General features: G+C 39.0%; 2 protein-coding genes across 7 annotated transcripts; one reads left to right on the top strand and one right to left on the bottom strand.

Moving 5' to 3' along the window:
• The first annotated feature begins 1,348 nt into the window (after positions 1-1,348).
• On the top strand, positions 1,349-6,055 carry LOC133993667 (diacylglycerol O-acyltransferase 2-like). The gene is made up of 8 exons (XM_062432670.1): positions 1,349-1,363; positions 1,796-1,886; positions 2,097-2,204; positions 2,928-2,998; positions 4,564-4,768; positions 4,985-5,159; positions 5,260-5,444; positions 5,532-6,055. Exons 2-8 carry the CDS (start codon positions 1,805-1,807, stop codon positions 5,684-5,686), a joined length of 981 nt encoding a protein of 326 aa, XP_062288654.1. The 5' UTR covers positions 1,349-1,363; positions 1,796-1,804; the 3' UTR covers positions 5,687-6,055.
• Positions 6,056-8,267: 2,212 nt separating this feature from the next.
• Positions 8,268-16,579, bottom strand: srrt (serrate RNA effector molecule homolog (Arabidopsis)). Of its 6 annotated transcripts, none has more exons than XM_062432978.1 (20): positions 16,504-16,579; positions 15,587-15,707; positions 15,237-15,365; positions 15,008-15,154; positions 14,585-14,773; positions 12,739-12,908; positions 12,468-12,652; positions 12,270-12,386; positions 12,024-12,183; positions 11,777-11,925; positions 11,615-11,676; positions 11,429-11,507; positions 10,794-10,985; positions 10,528-10,698; positions 10,142-10,295; positions 9,496-9,689; positions 9,111-9,267; positions 8,844-8,936; positions 8,646-8,759; positions 8,268-8,511 (listed from the first exon to the last, which is right to left on the bottom strand). In XM_062432978.1, exons 2-19 carry the CDS (start codon positions 15,703-15,705, stop codon positions 8,653-8,655), a joined length of 2,574 nt encoding a protein of 857 aa, XP_062288962.1. In that variant the 5' UTR covers positions 15,706-15,707; positions 16,504-16,579; the 3' UTR covers positions 8,268-8,511; positions 8,646-8,652. The 6 variants fall into 6 exon arrangements, with proteins under 6 accessions (XP_062288962.1, XP_062288960.1, XP_062288961.1 ...); XM_062432976.1 differs by having other exon boundaries at positions 8,657-8,759; XM_062432977.1 differs by having other exon boundaries at positions 8,657-8,759; positions 9,117-9,267.
• Between the last annotated feature and the right edge of the window lie 653 nt (positions 16,580-17,232).

Below are 17,232 nucleotides of genomic sequence, written 5' to 3'. Positions count from 1 at the left end.
CACGCCTTCCACTTGTGTGAATTGAAGACTGAGCCAGGATTGGCTCCAAACTAGTTGTGAAGTCAAAAGTCATAGTAATGGATGCAAGCCTTAAACTCGGATATTCAATCAGCACAGAAAAACCTTTCTCCTTCAGCAGATGAATGTGAAAACAGCCTTCCGGTGTCAAACTCTGGACGACAATTCAGGACAGAACCCCCCTAACTCTAACCCTAACCCTAACCCTACACTCCCCCCATTTCACTTATCATACAAAGTGATCCAATAACAGTTGAAAGAGAAACCATATTTAAAAAAATTTGAGTCAGTGTAAGAGGAGCTGACCTGGAGGAGGGGCAGGACTTGCACTCTCTATATGATTTGGGGATCAGAGGAGCTGTCCGTGGTGCTGACCAGGGGTTACTGAAATGAGAGGTGTTGCAGCATTATAACAACATTATTGCAAATGTCTGGTCTGTGACATACAGTCTTACTGATTAATGAATGCAAGACATGGTCCAAAACTAACTGTGTGTGACACTGAAAAGACTTGGGAGCTTATTAACAGTATTTCAATTATTTATTTCTCAAATGGAGCCAAAGAACAGCCTTGATCCATCTGAACATACAGTATTGTTAAGCCTTCCCGTTTTGTGATCTGATCCAATTTATCATGCTGTTATACTGCTGCTGCTCATCACTTCCTCCATTTCTTCACTTTGTTGCACATTAAAAGCCTTCATTGGTTCAGGAAGCAGGATCCCTTGAATTTATGACAGGCTTGTATTGTGAAACGTCTGCAGGAAACTATGAGTAACAGTAACAGTAGCGAAACATAAAGACAACGACTAGAGTTGATAGGATTGAATTGATGGGTAGAAAATATTTCAGTTTAAAGACAACACTTCTGTTAAAGTTTTTCTGGTAAAACTAGATTGTGTATTATATCAGCACAGCTAACATAACTAATGAGAAAAGCAGGGAGATACAAGGGGAACTATGTTTTGCATTTTACAATATCAGAGGAAAACAAGAGCACTACAGCTGAATGAGGTTTGAGCTCCCATGAAGTTGAATAATAACAGCCGAACAGATTGACACGTGGGCCACTAGAGTGATCAAAAACAAATGAGACATGAACACGGATCCAATGGCATGTCCTCCTGAAGACACTCTGAAGATCCAGTGCACAAAGAATTTGATTCTAACACTTTGTCGCATTGGTCTCTGACACTGCCTGCTTATGTGTCAAAGTATTGGGGGAGTGGATTTGTTATCAGTGGCTTTACGTGGTCTGGTCAAAGTTCATACTACATGCTGAGCTTTTCTTGCACTGGTGAAGCCAAGTCCATTCAAAATTAACTCTGGAATAAACTTTAATAAGGTAAAGTGTTATGTTTTATGTTTAGCAGCCTGGTCATAAAATGTGTTTTATATTCCTGTAATGATTTTGAAGCCTGAGGTGTTTTGTGGTCCTTCCAGCTTGACTGATAAAAGTTTTATTTGTGAGCAAATTAAAACTCCTTCTGTCTAGGTTTGCCTGTGAGCTTGTTCATAAGTAAGTCATTTGATCAGGCTGCTGGAACCCTTGAAAGTTTTTAAGTCTACGTCTTCCCTGAAGGGAGATTAAGAGCACAAGCTGAAGAGCCGATTACTGATGAAGACATTGATAGAAAATTGAATCATAATCTCAGATAAAGCAACTTTTATCATTTTTCATATGTGCAGTATAGCATTTCTACACCTGTGACCTTTATTGGATGAAAGCATAGTTTTAAATGCTATTGATTGCGAACATTAATGGTATTTTCTGCAGGTAGCAGGAATGACTACAGAAAAAACTAAGTGGAAGGAGATTTTAGAGGTGTTGAGTGTTCTGCAATGGGTACTGACCTTTCTCCTTTTAGGTAAGGTCCCACTACATTTACTCTGCTTGAACTTGTATAATATTAATAATACATTTTGCTACAGTACATTAGCACACCTATTTATTCATAAGCTTTTTGCTACATCTGTTTAACCATGCTGTATTAACATGTGCACCTGAGCTAACTTAAGACATATTTTGTACCCTTAACATATGGTCTCTCATATCATCCAACATGATACACATTCAGGGGTGTCTTGTATCATCTTGATGGTGTATCTCATGTTTACCTCACTGTGGTCGCTCCCCACTCTATACTTCATATGGCTAATGAAGGACTGGCAAACCCCTGAAAAAGGTAAAGGAAACTGCATCATTCAAGTATTCATGACTGTCAAAACAACATGCAGTGTACAGACTGAAACACTAGATTTCTGAGAGTGCACACTGCTGTCCCATAATGCATTGGAAAGGAAACAGTGGAGCTACTCACAGCTGGAAAATATAAAAACAAACTGGAAACACATTTTACTTTCTATTTGTGAAGTCACAGTTTGATCATCTAAAACAGCTATGTTGAATATTTTGTATATCAACTGCAAAAACTGTACACTAAGACAATAAGTGTATACGAGGGCTGGGTACCTTTTTAAAATTACAATATTAGTATCAATTCCAGTACCCTTAAAATGATACTGGTACCAATAGAGTACTTCATTCAATACATTTTTTCTCTACTTCACTCAATACTCATCATGTGAATGGAAGCATTCAGTTGTTTGTTACAATGAAGTATTATCACCACAGATGGATTTGTATGGGTTGTAGCTACTGCGGTAGTGGGCCAATCATAAGATGCATTAAATCAAAGAACACTTGTGGGGATGGGCTGAGAGCAGAACCAAACAAACCTGTGTAGAAAAAAGATCAAATGCAGGTATTGTTTGACCTTAAACCTTAAAGTATTAAGTACCAATACCAAGCTCTAGTGTGTATTATATAATTTATACAATTAGTATGTAGTGTGAAATTGGGGCACACCCACACATAGTGTCTCTAAGATTTATAATGTATCCATCAGGAGGCAGGAGAACACTATTTTTAAGGAAGTGGAAGGTATGGGAACACTTGAGAGACTATTTTCCAATCAAGGTAAGATTCACCATGCATCTTCTAATACTTGCCTCAGTTCTGGTGTTCTTCTTATTATCTAATTGTATTCACTTAACTTGGAACAAATGGTTCTGATATTGATTCAAAGTGACTGGAAAACTATTTTGAAACAAAAGTAAGCTATATCCTAACTCTCTCAGTACAGAAGGAAAATGGTGCGTGCACAGAATGACTCTTCAATTGTCATGAAAAAATGAAATGTGCATTGGTGAAAAAATGAAAAAAATGTTAAAAAATCATTTAATTTTGGACACAAGCAGTGTGTTGTCGGGGTCACATTTCAGATGTCTATGAGTTGTTAGCAGCTCCACCAAACAGTGCTTTCTCCCTCTAAACTTCTCACATGGTTTCATTTTAATAAGTGTTCAAATGACCCAAAAATCCACCAAAAATCAAAGACTAAAGAAGATGTCCAAAATAACCTGAAAACAAATTTCTGTATCAGACCTTTGTGTTTTTTTTCTTCTTTCTACTCCCATTAATCATTTCATGACCCCTCACATTTATCTGGTGACCCATCGGAGGGGCCCGACCCCTAGGTTGGGAAACACTGCACTAAACTAGCTAAGTGTAGATAAAGTAGTGTAAACTAGCTCCACCTCCAGCAGCTACAAAAGTAACATGCTGCTGATGCTTCAGTATTAATAATCTAATAATGTCATATAATAATTCACCAAAAATCAAAGACTAGAGAAGATGTCCTAAAAAACCTGAAAACAAATTTCTGTATCAAAACTTTGTGTTTTTTCTACTTTGCTAACCCATTAATCATTTCATGACCCCTCACATATATCTGGTGAGCCATCGGAGGGGCCCGACCCCTAGGTTGGGAAACACTGCACTAAACTAGCTAAGTGTAGATAAAGTAGTGTAAACTAGCTCCACCTCCAGCAGCTACAACAGTAACATGCTGCTGATGCTTCAGTATTAATAATCTAATAATGTCATATAATAATTCACCAAAAATCAAAGACTAGAGAAGATGTCCTAAAAAACCTGAAAACAAATTTCTGTATCAAAACTTTGTGTTTTTTCTACTTTCCTAACCCATTAATCATTTCATGACCCCTCACATATATCTGGTGAGCCATCGGAGGGGCCCGACCCCTAGGTTGGGAAACACTGCACTAAACTAGCTAAGTGTAGATAAAGTAGTTGAAACTAGCTCCACCTCCAGCAGCTACAACAGTAACATGCTGCTGATGCTTCAGTATTAATAATCTAATAATGTCATATTAATAATATATCAGTCAGAGGGACTAAACCTACTTTTACTACATTTTACTGCTTTTACTTAAGTAGGGTTTTTTTTGAAGGACTTTTTACTTGTAATTAAGTATTCTGACATAGTTGCACTGGGAATTTTTCTCAACAAAAGGATCTAAATACTTCTTTCACTCGTATGCCTGTGGTACTCATCTGGTGTGACTCTTCTGTGATCGCTTATTCAAATTACATACAGTGAAACTTGGTTATTTTAATGTGAAGAGCAGAGATTGATTGATCAACTCTGTTAATCCCCTCGTGTTCATTTTCTTGCTCAGTTGGTGAAGACGGCCGAGCTGAATCCAAACAAAAACTACATCTTAGGCTGTCACCCGCACGGTATCATGTGTGCTGGAGGCTTTGCCTGCTTCTCCACAGAGAGCTGTGGCTTTGCGGAGGCATTTCCTGGGATGCGTTCCTGCCTGGCGGTATTGGCAGGACTCTTCAAGATACCACTCTTCAGGGACTACATAATGGCTGCAGGTATTTAAAACAAGCTCAGCAAAAGAGCTGAACGGTTCTGTTTCATGGTCTGATAAGCAGTTTATATGAGGTTAATAATTAAAGTGAAATTTGACTTTTAGTTTGTTCGATTGCACATAGATCAGTCATTGAAGAAGTTATTTTGTTCTGCTTGTCTTTAAACAGAATCACCAAACCAATTATTTATTATTCTCTTATTTTTTTCTATATGACTAGGTCTTTATCCAGTCAGCAAACCAAGCCTCACCCACCTCCTTTCAAAAAGTGGTAAAGGAAATGCAGTGGTGATTGTGATTGGGGGCGCTGCAGAGTCTCTGGCATCCTCTCCTGGAGTCAACACAGTGGTCATGAAGCAAAGAAAGGGATTTGTCCGGATGGCTCTTGAGTTTGGGTGAGAACACAGAAAAATAACCATAATCAATGTTATACTCACATGCAGCCAACTGACAACAACTGGCCACAGTGACATATCCTCTGCTGACTTTCCTCAGGGCTGACCTGGTGCCTGTTTACTTATTTGGGGAGAATGAACTCTTTCGGCAGGTCGTTTTCTCAGATGGCAGCCTAGGTCGGAGATTACAGGACCTGTTCAAAAAGATAATGGGTTTCGCCCCATGTCTATTTGTTGGTGAGCGCTTCGGATGGCTGCCCTACAGGTTTCCAGTCACCACTGTTGGTGAGTATTTCATGATCCTGGAGATAGTTAATATTACTAACTTAATGTACTGAACCCCACTTTACTCTAACACTGTGCTTCTTGCAGTGGGAAGTCCCATCTCGGTGCCAAAACGTGTCACACCAACTGAGGAGGAGGTCGACCACTATCATAAACTTTACATGGAGGGCCTGTCCAAATTATTCCATGAACACAAGGTCAGCTGTGGACTTTCAGAAACTCACAAGCTTCAGATCATTTAGACGTTTCACTTAGCTTGAACTCCACCGCTGTATTTTTATATGCTGCGCTTAATGACACTCGCCTTCAACAGTACTCCATCAATAAGAGTTTACAGTGTGCATCTGATGAAGTAATGAACTTGATCTTCAGAGTTCATATTGTAAGTGTTGACTGTATGTGAAAGTATTTAACATAAATATGTGCCTCATAATTATTGAAATGTGAAGGCCATGATTTGGGAAAACCACATTCCCAAAGCACTGAGAATATTGATGTATTATTATGCTTTTGACATTATGTTTACATCACACTTAAATATGTCTTTTCTAATATGTTTACACAAATCTGGTTATGGTATGGTGAATTACTGGTAATAAATGATTGCTTATGTCAAAATGTGTTGCTTCTTTTTCTAACAATTTGTGGGAGAACAGAAATCAAGTGGATGAATTATGTAGAAAATCACAAGAATGCGTTATTCATGGTACTACCAACAGTTGTATACACATACTTAAGTAAAATAATTCAGTAATTTCTTTGTAATTGGTGTATTTGTAATGTGAAGAAAGTACATTTTATTTCAATTCAGCAGTTCTGAATGTTTCTGCAGTAATGACAGCCTCCTGCAGTTTTCCAGTTAGCCTCTGTGCCAAATCAAATGGCCAGCAGACATCCACATTATGCAATTCAATGCTTTACCCACTAGAGGGCAGTCTTCACAGTCTTCACATCTGTTTCAAGTCCTTTCTCATAAGGGTTGGGAGGGGGCGGGGGTCTCCAAATGTGCGCTGCTCTGGACTGGGCATGAGCACAGGTGTACAAAAACCCAATATCATCATCTAATTACTTTATACATTTAGCAAAACAAAACAAAATTTCTATCAATGTACACAATTTCAAATACTAATTAGTCCCTCTTAATGACTAATGTGTTTAAGCTTGTGTTGTCCTGATGTCCACTTAAAATCAATTCAAACATACATGATACAATTTGATCCTATCAACCACAAAAACTCGATCTTGTACAAATTATCAACAAATCTCCTCTGAGGTTTCTTCTCACAGGCTCTGAGAAGTGCAGTCACTTTTGCACATCACTGATGAACAATTCTAGGGCCATATTTAACCTCCTATCCTTAAGTAAAATACATATTTAAAAAGCATTTTTTTGACAGCTGATCAACTTCTTGGCACTTACAGTAACTGTTACAGTCAGGACATCAACCACACCGCAGCACTCAGACTGCTATGGTTAAGGTCTTCAGTGTCATCCACTTAGTATTATTGGATCTCAGTACTGCATTAGACCAAAACATATTATTCGACTGATAGGAACACTGTGTGGAGACAGGCCTGAACTGGTTTGTATCCTATTTAAAGGGACAGGGACTACTTTGTGTCTACAGGTAGTTATAGATCTGAGTGGACAAAAATGATCTGCAGAGTTTCCCAAAGCTCCATTCTGGGGCTTCTTCTGTTTAACATCTACAAGCTCCCATTATGGAAAACAACAAAGTCTAATGATTATGTAGACGACACACAAATGTACATAACCACATCACCAGGGGACTATAATCTCATACAAGCACTGACTCAATGGACTGAACAAATCAATGATTGGATGTAACAGAATTTCCATCAATTAAACAAAGATAAAACTGAAATAATTGGTTTTGAAGTTAAGGAAGAATGATTCAAAGTTAGCACTCAGCTTCAATTTGTCTCATTAAAGAGGACAAACCAAGCCAAATCTTGGTGTAGTCATGGACCCAGACCTGAATTTCAATAGCCACATTAGTCAACTCGACCACTGTAATGGTGTGTTTACAGGTCTCTCTTATAAATAAACAATCTCAAGACAGCTGCAGCTGTTTCAGAGCGATGCTGATCGAGTCCTCAAAAAGACCAAGAAAGTGGATCTCATCACTCCAGTTCTCAGATCTTTACACTGGCTTCCTGTTTGTCAAAGACTTTTTTGATTTTGACTTTTTCTGATTTTTAAATACAGCTATCCCCAGAGTCATGAAGAGGCAGTCAGTTATTATGCTACACATATGTTGAACAAACTCCCAGAGAACTGCAGGTACGCTGCAAGCCTCAGTTCTTTTAAATCAAAGCTGAAGACTTTTCTATTTTTCCGCTGCCTTTTATTTAAGCTAACTTGAGGCTTTTGATTGTCTTACACTCCACTGTCACTTACTCTACAGTTTTATCTCTTATTCTATTTTAGCTTATTTTCATTTTCTATTTAACTTTTTAGTAGTATTCAAATATTAAATAAAATATAGAAGTTTTTAAAAATTGCTTCATGTTTCTTTTTGCATTTTGTCTTGATGCCTTTTATGTTTTATGTAAAGCACTTTGAATTGCCTTGTTGCTGAAATGTGCTATACAAATAAACTTGCCTTGATCCCAAGTTGTTAAATGCAGATGTGACCACAGAAGGATATGAGACGTCTGGGATGAATGTGACCAGAGCACATTTCTTCATCTGAAGCTTGTCCTTTTAATTCTGACTGAATCTTTTCGATGCTCTGATCTTCCTAGAGTCACACACACAGCGTAGTATTCATTTGATAAACCACATAATACATATTAATGTAATTAGAACACAACTTTATTGAAGAACAAGTTTACAGCAGAAGTTTGTTCTAGTGGCACAATAATTGCAAAATAAAATATTTAGGAAAACAGATAAGCTAATCACTACACACAGCGAGCGGAACATGACACAGGGGAAGAATTAAGACCAAAGACTAAGTGAACCTTCTAAAAGAAGTCCATATCATCAGGTGCGTCAAGGTCGCGATATTCAATGATGTTGCGTGGATCACCTCGTGACATTCTGAGACAGTTGAGGGTGTGAGGAGAAAAAAAGAAGAGAAAAGAAGAACAGAAGTGATAATGAATAAAGTGGATCATAACTCTCCAAGACCAGAAAACAGACACAGACCAAAGCAAAATAAAGGTCAGACGTACAGTGGTCTCACCTAATGTTGCGTGGCTTCCCAAGGTAGCCACCTTGTCCGCGGAAGTTGTCGTAGTTGCCTCTGCCTCCTCCGTACTGCTGATTGGGGGGATAGGGAGGTGCTCCTGCAACAAAGGATTTTAAAATCAGAACAAAAAATAGAGGTTGCCATCCAACATGACAAAAACAAGTAAAGTCAGAGAACATACCACCGTAGCCCATCAGTGGGGGGCGAGGCTGTCCAAAACCCATTGGAACCTGAGGACCCTGGGGAGGAAATGGCATGCTGGGAGAAAGCAAGCCTGTAGGACAGTCCCAAACAGAGAGAAAAAAATGAGCTCATACTGTTGTGGACGAAAGATGATTCCATTATTTAAGCTCTGGTGCACTAATTCATTTATTCAGTCAGTCATTGTTAAAGAGCTTACAATCCTTTATTAGTATCTGAACTGAGTAGATAGAAATATCATTTCTACCTTGACCTGGGCCTGGAAGAGGAGGAATTTTCATCTCTGGCAGAGACGGTCTCTTGGCATCCATCATGAAATTGTTAAAGAACACCACCTCCTTTTTTACTTCTTCAATTTTGTCCCCGTGTTTGTTGAGGATGTGCTTCCGTACAAACTCTGGCCCCTATGATTTAATTAAACATGCATGAAATCTTAGCGTGATGAAAAGAACTAGACAACAAAACAGTGTATGACTATGTACACAGGTTATACAGGTAATGTTTATGTCTTCTGATAGTTTGACAGCCCAATAGATAACTTGTATAAACATTTTAAATCCTTTGAAATTTGGACAAAATCACATCTTTTTGTGTTGTACAGTCCTCAATTCTTTGCTTTACAAGCGCCCCACCTTAAACTTCTTGCCACTAAGCGGACAGAGCCATTTGTCCTTTCCAAGTTCTTGAGTGTTTGCAGACACAAACTTTTCCACCTCCTCCTCAGGGTCCTTGCGGCCCATCTTCAATGCCTCATCCTCAGACAGTACTTCTTTTAAACTAAACAAAGGACACAGCTTCTCCTCCATCATCTTCTGCCATTGTTGCACTATTTGGAAAAAAAAAGAGCAGCTTTAACATGCAGGTAAATCATGTATGAAAACACAGTATCAAATATGAATTTTTGCCCTGAGAAAACATTCATAAATGCACAAATAAATAAAAATTGTCATAGTTTTAAAAGAAATTTTAAAACTATTAGATGCATAAAGCATAAATGTGAGAGGCGAGAAACAGCGAAACAAATGTAAAAGACATGGTTTAGCAGGCACTGAATATATTAAATAATAATATTATCAATAATTCCACATATTTTTAGATAAATAAAAATTACACAAAACTACAATTCAAACTGCAGTTCAACTCCTGTACATAAATCAAGAGGAACACACATTTCAATTTTGCAATAAAGCTACTGCTGTACAATTGACATATTTACTCTCTCTCTTCCCACTGCCCTCCCCCAATGTTACATAACACAAACGAGTTAAGCAGACCGACCTTCTCCATGTGTGATGCGGTTGGGGGGGATGGGTCCACGTACATGGATCATGCCACAGCGATTGGGCATTTCATCCTCACTGGGGTATTCACAGGTGTTGTAGTAATCAATTGAATGCACAACACGCAGGTACAAGATCAGCCGGTCCAAAACCTGGAACAAGGTAGAAGGCAAAGAAGCCTCATTAAAACTGAATGTACAGATTTGATAATTTAATAAATTAGCCAAATTTAGCCAGCCCTTTGAGTGATAGGCGTGGAACACTACAAATACAACATATTTTAAAATGTTTGTTTGTTTTTTAAATACAATGATTGTTTTAGATCAGGAATTGTTTTCTCAAGTGCTGCCATGTATTACAAATTCATAACTGCAACAGGCAAACCTTGGCTAGCTTGTCGTCCCTCTCCACAGTCATCTCTGTAGGGTTTCCTTCCTTGGTGCCCTCTTCAGAATCCATCCCGCTTGCAGAGCCCAGGAGCTCCTCCTCCTCAGCACTCACCTCCTCTATCAGGTAATCAGTGATATTCTTCAAGATGGGGTTCTGGGCTGGCAGCTTTGGGAAACACAAATAAATAATTTAGTGATGACAGGATCATTTGAAAATTATCTGTTTTTGAAAAACACAAACACATCCAAAAATGCACTTACCTCTGTGCTCTGACCCTCGTCCTGAGACTTCAAGCTCCACAGGTCTCCTTTATCGTCCAAGGCATGGATGAGTTTGGCAGCCAGCTTGATGTCATTGCGGAGCACCTGCTTGTGCTGAGTGATGCCATTAACATTACGCACCCTCCGCGCCAGGTCCCTGTTCACCCCTGGTGCCAGCTCACAGTCTCGCAGCTGTGAAGTGTACAGTGTACAACAGACCTTTTAAAGGCCTTAATCGCAGTTTAGGGAAATTACACTTGTTCTACAAACAGAAGCAAAAAATCTATCCAAGGCTGCTTGAGTCCAACATGCTGAGATGAAACTGTTCAGAAGTGTTGTTTTTTGGAGATACAACATCTTTCACTTCAGCTAACATGATAAAATAAAACAATAAAGAGGCGAGAATACGACGCACTCGACATGAATGTTTAGGAAAGAATATCAAACGCTGAGCATAGAAAGTGCAATGCTAGCAACACATTCTGCAGTACATACATTAAAGTAATTTACTAAGACAAAAAAACACAGCAAAAACATATAAAACAGATTAGATGGGATCATTTTGTCTCTTTCGCCTGCTCTGTAACACATACACTGCTGTATTGACTGTCACTAGCTGAGTCTGACACACTTACTCTAATGTTTTGCAGATTCCAGCAGACCTCTTTGATGTTGACGCTGCGGTCAAACGTCACCCAGCAACGTCTGAAGAACCTGCGACAGCACAGGGTTAATTTAAACATCAGTGTGTAGTCTTGTACTCTCTTGCTTTACACAATATGTGACACATACGCAGATATACAGATATTTTTTTAATGAACCTGCGCTCTGGATGAGGGTCGGACAAGCAAACACGTAGAAAGCCAGAGTATCTACGACACAGCTGAGAAAGGAAAAATAGATAAGCATATTGACTTTTAAACAAAGACACTTTATTTAGTACCATGATTCTCTTGAGAAGAACAGAGCCTGTGTCAACTCACTGCGATAATCTCAGCCTTGGAAATAGTTGGAGCAATGCTCCTCATGAACAGAGAGCAGGTCCTGTGGAGGGGCCGAGGTCTGGGAGAGTCATCTTTGGGCTTCTTTTCTTCTTTCTTCTCCTCCTCAGTGTTCTCCTTAGGTTTCACCTCTTTGTCATTAGATTGGAGAGAGAGTTATGACTACTGGAAATATAGAAGCGGAAAAACATTTTAAATCGGACATCACTCTATGAATTTCATTCCTCACCTTCACCCTCCTCTTCTTCCTCATCCTTGTCTTCCACTTCTTCTTTCTTCACGGGTTTGTCAGAGCAGTTGGAGTTGGAGTCTGAATCTGAGTCTGAATCACTCTCTGAGGCACTGGCTTCATCATCACTATCCCCGCTGCGCTTTCTCTTTCTTCTTGGCTGGTAAATGAAAGAAAGAACAATGAGAGCCATTCGGTCCATTCTCCTCATTAGAAAATCAGTAAAATAATGGAAGTGACACTAACCTTCTTGGGTTCGGGCATTTCTTCTTTTGTAGCTTCTTTCTCTGCCTCCTCTTTAACATCCTCCCCTTCTTCTGCTCTGGCCGCAGCTCTCTCTGTGCTGGCAGAATCGCTCTCGTCCTGTAACAAAGTTTACTGACATCAGTACAGCACAATGGAACCTTTACTACCTGGGAGAGGCTGACAGAGAACAAAGCATACCTTCTCGGTCTTGTCTTTCTCCTCTGAGGGTTTGCGGTCGGCATCCAACGTTTTGAGCTCTTCTCTCTTAGGAGGTTCAGCTCCCCCTGAAACAGACGCCGCCTTTTCCCTGTCCTCTTCTTCTTCAGACGGCAAGTCCAAGATGCGAAGATCATGATCTGTCCCACCTTCCATTTTTATCACAGCTTAAAGAAAGCAATAGGTTTTGTGGTTCAGGACACAGTTGATGACTGTTTATATACTTTAGATACAATTATTCCGGGGGACTCACCGGCATCCAGAACCTTGATGATGGCTGGTGTTTGTTCAATGTCCAAGGAGACATTATCAAACCAGCTATTCTCCATCAGGAACACAAAGACATTCACACGGTTGCGCAGGGCACCGTGGGCCTCTGCCTTAAGTCGGCTGGCCTCATCTGGGTGGTACTTGGACCTGAACCTGTGTCCACAGTTGGGGTCCAAAAAAGAGTGGGGAGGGAATGACGAGGGTTGGGATGAACGGGATGTAAAAGTTAGAGAACAAATTCATATTATATGTTTATGCTGCATCTGTGCTGTCACAAAATTACATTGATTAATTAAGCTGCATATTACTATTGTCTTATCACCACATCATTAACAAATATCTTTTACATCCAGATGGTTGTTTGTTGGGAAAAGTTAAAAATGCCAAAAATCAGTCAGTGGAATTAAAGTATCTAAACAGATGATTACCATAATCAAGACTGTGATTTGCATCTGCTGTAAAGCCTACTTGTTGTGTTAAGTCTTTCAGTGTATGCATGTTTAGACTCTATTATTGCTGTAGCTAATTATTGCACATTACTAAAAAGTTTGAGGTTAACTCACCAAAAAATAAGGAAAAAAACACAACAGAGAGAATGTAAAATTAAGCATTCACATATTCAAAATGTCACATAATAAATGTTTATCAGTGAGTGGACTACAGTTACCTTTTGCTCTGCCAGTTTAATAACAAATAAATACAGAGAGGGGTCTCTTCTGTGAAAATGCGCTCCACTTCACCCCAATGGTGTGTCTGTATACACACAAATTCGGTTTTGGGATTCGATTTGATCCAAATGTAAAAAGAAAATAGTGAGGAAAAAGCATAAAACAAGAAAACAAAAATCTCCATGCGCGGAAGACTACTTGACTGTCTATCTAAAATCCCTGATACTGTGTGTCTAATAGCAACTGCATTGTGCGCAGTGCATGCCCTCACTGTCTAAGACCGACTCCTGCGAGTGAGCTCCACTTTTTCTCATCTTGAAAAAAACACGTCGTCAACGTAGTAGTAGGAATGGAGGGAGGAAAATGGGTTATGACAACAACAAAACAAGTTTGCATGATACCTGTGAAATAAGTGCAATAAGCATTAACGGGCATTAAAAAACGGTTAAAATGTTGAACAAGAAAGAGAAAATCAACCCAAACAATGAGGATGTCTTTATAGCCAAGGCTGCATGGAGTTGAAATAAAATTGAATTAATTCAGCTTTAATCTTTTTATTGCATGATTGTGAAAAGAATTTAGAGAAAAGTGCTTTTATTGATTTACTGTACATCATTGTGAAGAAGAAGTTTACTCTATCTCAGACCTGCTGAGTCATTTCGATATGCATGTAGTCATTTGGACTGATGTTGAATTTGGGTTGATTTTCTTCCTTTATAAACTACAAGTACTGTAACACAAATCATTAATAAGACAATCTGTGCTGATTGTGGGCCCGGTCCTAGTACATGGGTGTAACTGCCCTCATAAAAAAGCCATAAGTGGAGATATAACATTATATTATATGGTCAAAGATGTTAATGCAAATGCTTGATTAATCAGCCATCAAAAAAATATCAATGTATGGATAATGTCCTATGATACACCCACCATAGGACCAAGCACCACTTATTAGATTGTTATTCAAAAAAAGCAATTATGTCTAAAAAAAATTATGGTAATGAAACATTGTAAAAATAAAAAAAGGAAATCTGGCCATGACAATCAAAGCTTAGGTGGCTATAAGAGTTCAATTAATAAAATAACTAACTGTACATCTACATGAAAATGTACTACTATTCATGATTAGAGTTTATGTTGTAAAGGAAATTAAGATCGTACCACTCTTCATCCTTATGAGCCAAAAAGAAATCCTGCATCTGCTGTCGGCGGAAGTCGATTTTGTACTCATTGTAGCGTTTGACTGCTTCAGTCTCATCCACAGAATCATCCAGGGACAGCAGGAACTCTTTAAAGCTCTTCATTATCGGAGGGGGAGGACCCAAATCCATGTCATGTATGTTACCAAGCCTGACAGAAGAGAGACAAGTTATGAGTGGCTGAGCTCTTTTTTAAATTATTCTATGTATTAGTTTTTTGATAACAGAGAACATATTGTCCTTTGTTTTGTTTTGCTTTTAAAACAATTAAATTAACTTGGAATACCCACCAAATCTAGAAGTTGTTAGAATCCTAATACTGAATTCCTACACACATGTAAAACAAACCACATTTTACTCTTTCAACTCTGATTGCAACTCTCACCTCGCCTGAATGGGGATGCCATGATGTGGCTGCATGAGGTGCAGCTCAGGGTGGCCCCAGTGCTGTGGTGGGCCATAGCTGGGTCCTCCTCCACCTCCATAACCCAAGTCGTATCCACCACGGTAAGGTTCTCCACCATGGTCATCCCTGTAAGCAGGAGAGAAACGAGATTAAAAAGCAGCAGATACCAGGTGTGTAGACTGTGGAAGAGTGTTGCTGCTGATCTCACCAGTCTCTCCTCATACGTTTCTGCTGGGGACTCATATCATGTCTGGGCGGGGTGAATCTCTCCCTACGACCTCTGTCATAATCCCGGTATTCTCCGCGGCTACGCCGTTCTCTGCCCCTGTCCCACTCTCTGGTAAGGTGATTTCAGGAAGAAAAAAAAACAGGACAGGAACACTAAAGTTATACAAATATTAATACTGAACATAATTACACTCAGAGTGAGAGGATCAGAGAGCCACCATTTAGCTACACTTTGTATGATTTTTAGAGATGAGGTGGCTGCATGGGGTTGAACTGAATCACTGTCATGAATGATAGTTCTCTGAGCTTTGACAAATCTCTTTTTCTTACCTGTCGTTCCAGTCATCTCTGCGTCTGTCTTCTCTCTCTCTGGACCTATCATAGTCACTTCTCTCCCGTCTGAATTTGTCCCTTCTCCTTCGATCATACTCATCATCACTGTCTCCCATCTCTATGAAGTCAGAAAAGACATATCACATGATATATACATATACATTTCATAAGACACATAGAGGGTCTGCACTTTAAACACATATACATTATATAGCTGTATGTTGAATATGTTTTGGTAGACAGGTAAAATAATAAAACTTGTGTCTGTGTCCAAATATATACGGACCTAACTGTATCATCAGCAGATAGATAATTGTCAAAAAGCTAGTAAAGCTTGTTCATTTATTACTGACACAATACCGTGACATTGAGCCTGCATGTAGCCTAGCAGGCATGAGTGATAACAAGGCGACTGGTTAATGATGCAAACCTGGAAGCTGAATTTTAACCAACACTCAACTTTGCTGTTTGTATTGTGGATTCAAACTTTTGCTGATAAACCCGGACACGTGGAGATAAACTATCAAACCCTAAAGCTAAAATACTAAGATGGTCTGTCTGAGAGGCGGCTAACAGTTAGCATAAACTGTGCTGCTGAAACAACGACATAGCTGCTAGCTGATGGCGTAGGACTTTGGAAGCCAAATTGTCAAATATTTATAGATTACAAACTGTAACGTTAGCATTAACTAGGATAAATGTGTGTCTTCCCAAGTCAAAACAAAGGGAATAACTTATTGTGGTGTGGGTTAGCTCGTGTTAGCCAGGCTGCTAGCAGCAAGCTAAAAATGAAACGCTACAGTCTATCTAAGGCTACAGAGAAATATTTTTCTAGATGAGACATCAACTGCCCCCTAAGTGTTTAAATACCAGTTTATACGATGTGACACAATGTGAGGAAAACACTTCTGTACCTCAGTAATTATTATTTACTTGGATGAGCTTCGTGTCGTCTTCTTCTTCGACTCCCTCCTCTCCTTCTTCATGTTTTAGGGTCGTTGACGAACAACAAGGTGGCGCATTACCGCCACCACCTGGTGTGGAGTGTAAATCTCAATTATATCTGTAAAGGCTGGAAAAATCATTATTTCACACTGTTAAATATATATATGAGCTAGTTCTTACCATTCATCAAAGCTGTATGATGTACACTTATTTAAAAAACAAAACCTAAAACTGCTTTTATGAAGTGTCACTATTCCACCAATTGGAAATATTTTAAATGTCTCTTATCCTGAGTCACATTGTTTCAAGAAACATTGCATTTTCAATTTTAATTTTCCCAATTCACTTTTAATATTTCTGAGTAAAATATGCTATATAGAGGCATTTGTTTAAAAAAATTAAAAATCACGTGAATCTGCCATAAGTCACTGACTCAGGGATTTGTGGCACTGTTGCAGCAGCATCACCTTATCAGGGGTGGGTGTACAGTGAGTGGGTGGTTTATGATGAGACCTCAATGTCGTCATGCAACTGTACACACAGATAACAGGTCTAATAATCAGTCAAACTATACAAAAATACTTATTCTGGGGCACTGGGCCTGTAATTATTTGACTTGATATAACCATTAAATCTGTATTAGCAGGTTAAGTGTTAAAACAACCAGTTTGTACTGTTATTTTAAACCTCATGTGTAT

Source organism: Scomber scombrus, chromosome 14 (assembly GCF_963691925.1).
Source record: "Scomber scombrus chromosome 14, fScoSco1.1, whole genome shotgun sequence".
NCBI classification, from domain to species: Eukaryota; Metazoa; Chordata; class Actinopteri; order Scombriformes; family Scombridae; genus Scomber; species Scomber scombrus.
This window is presented reverse-complemented; position numbering and strand designations above follow the sequence as displayed.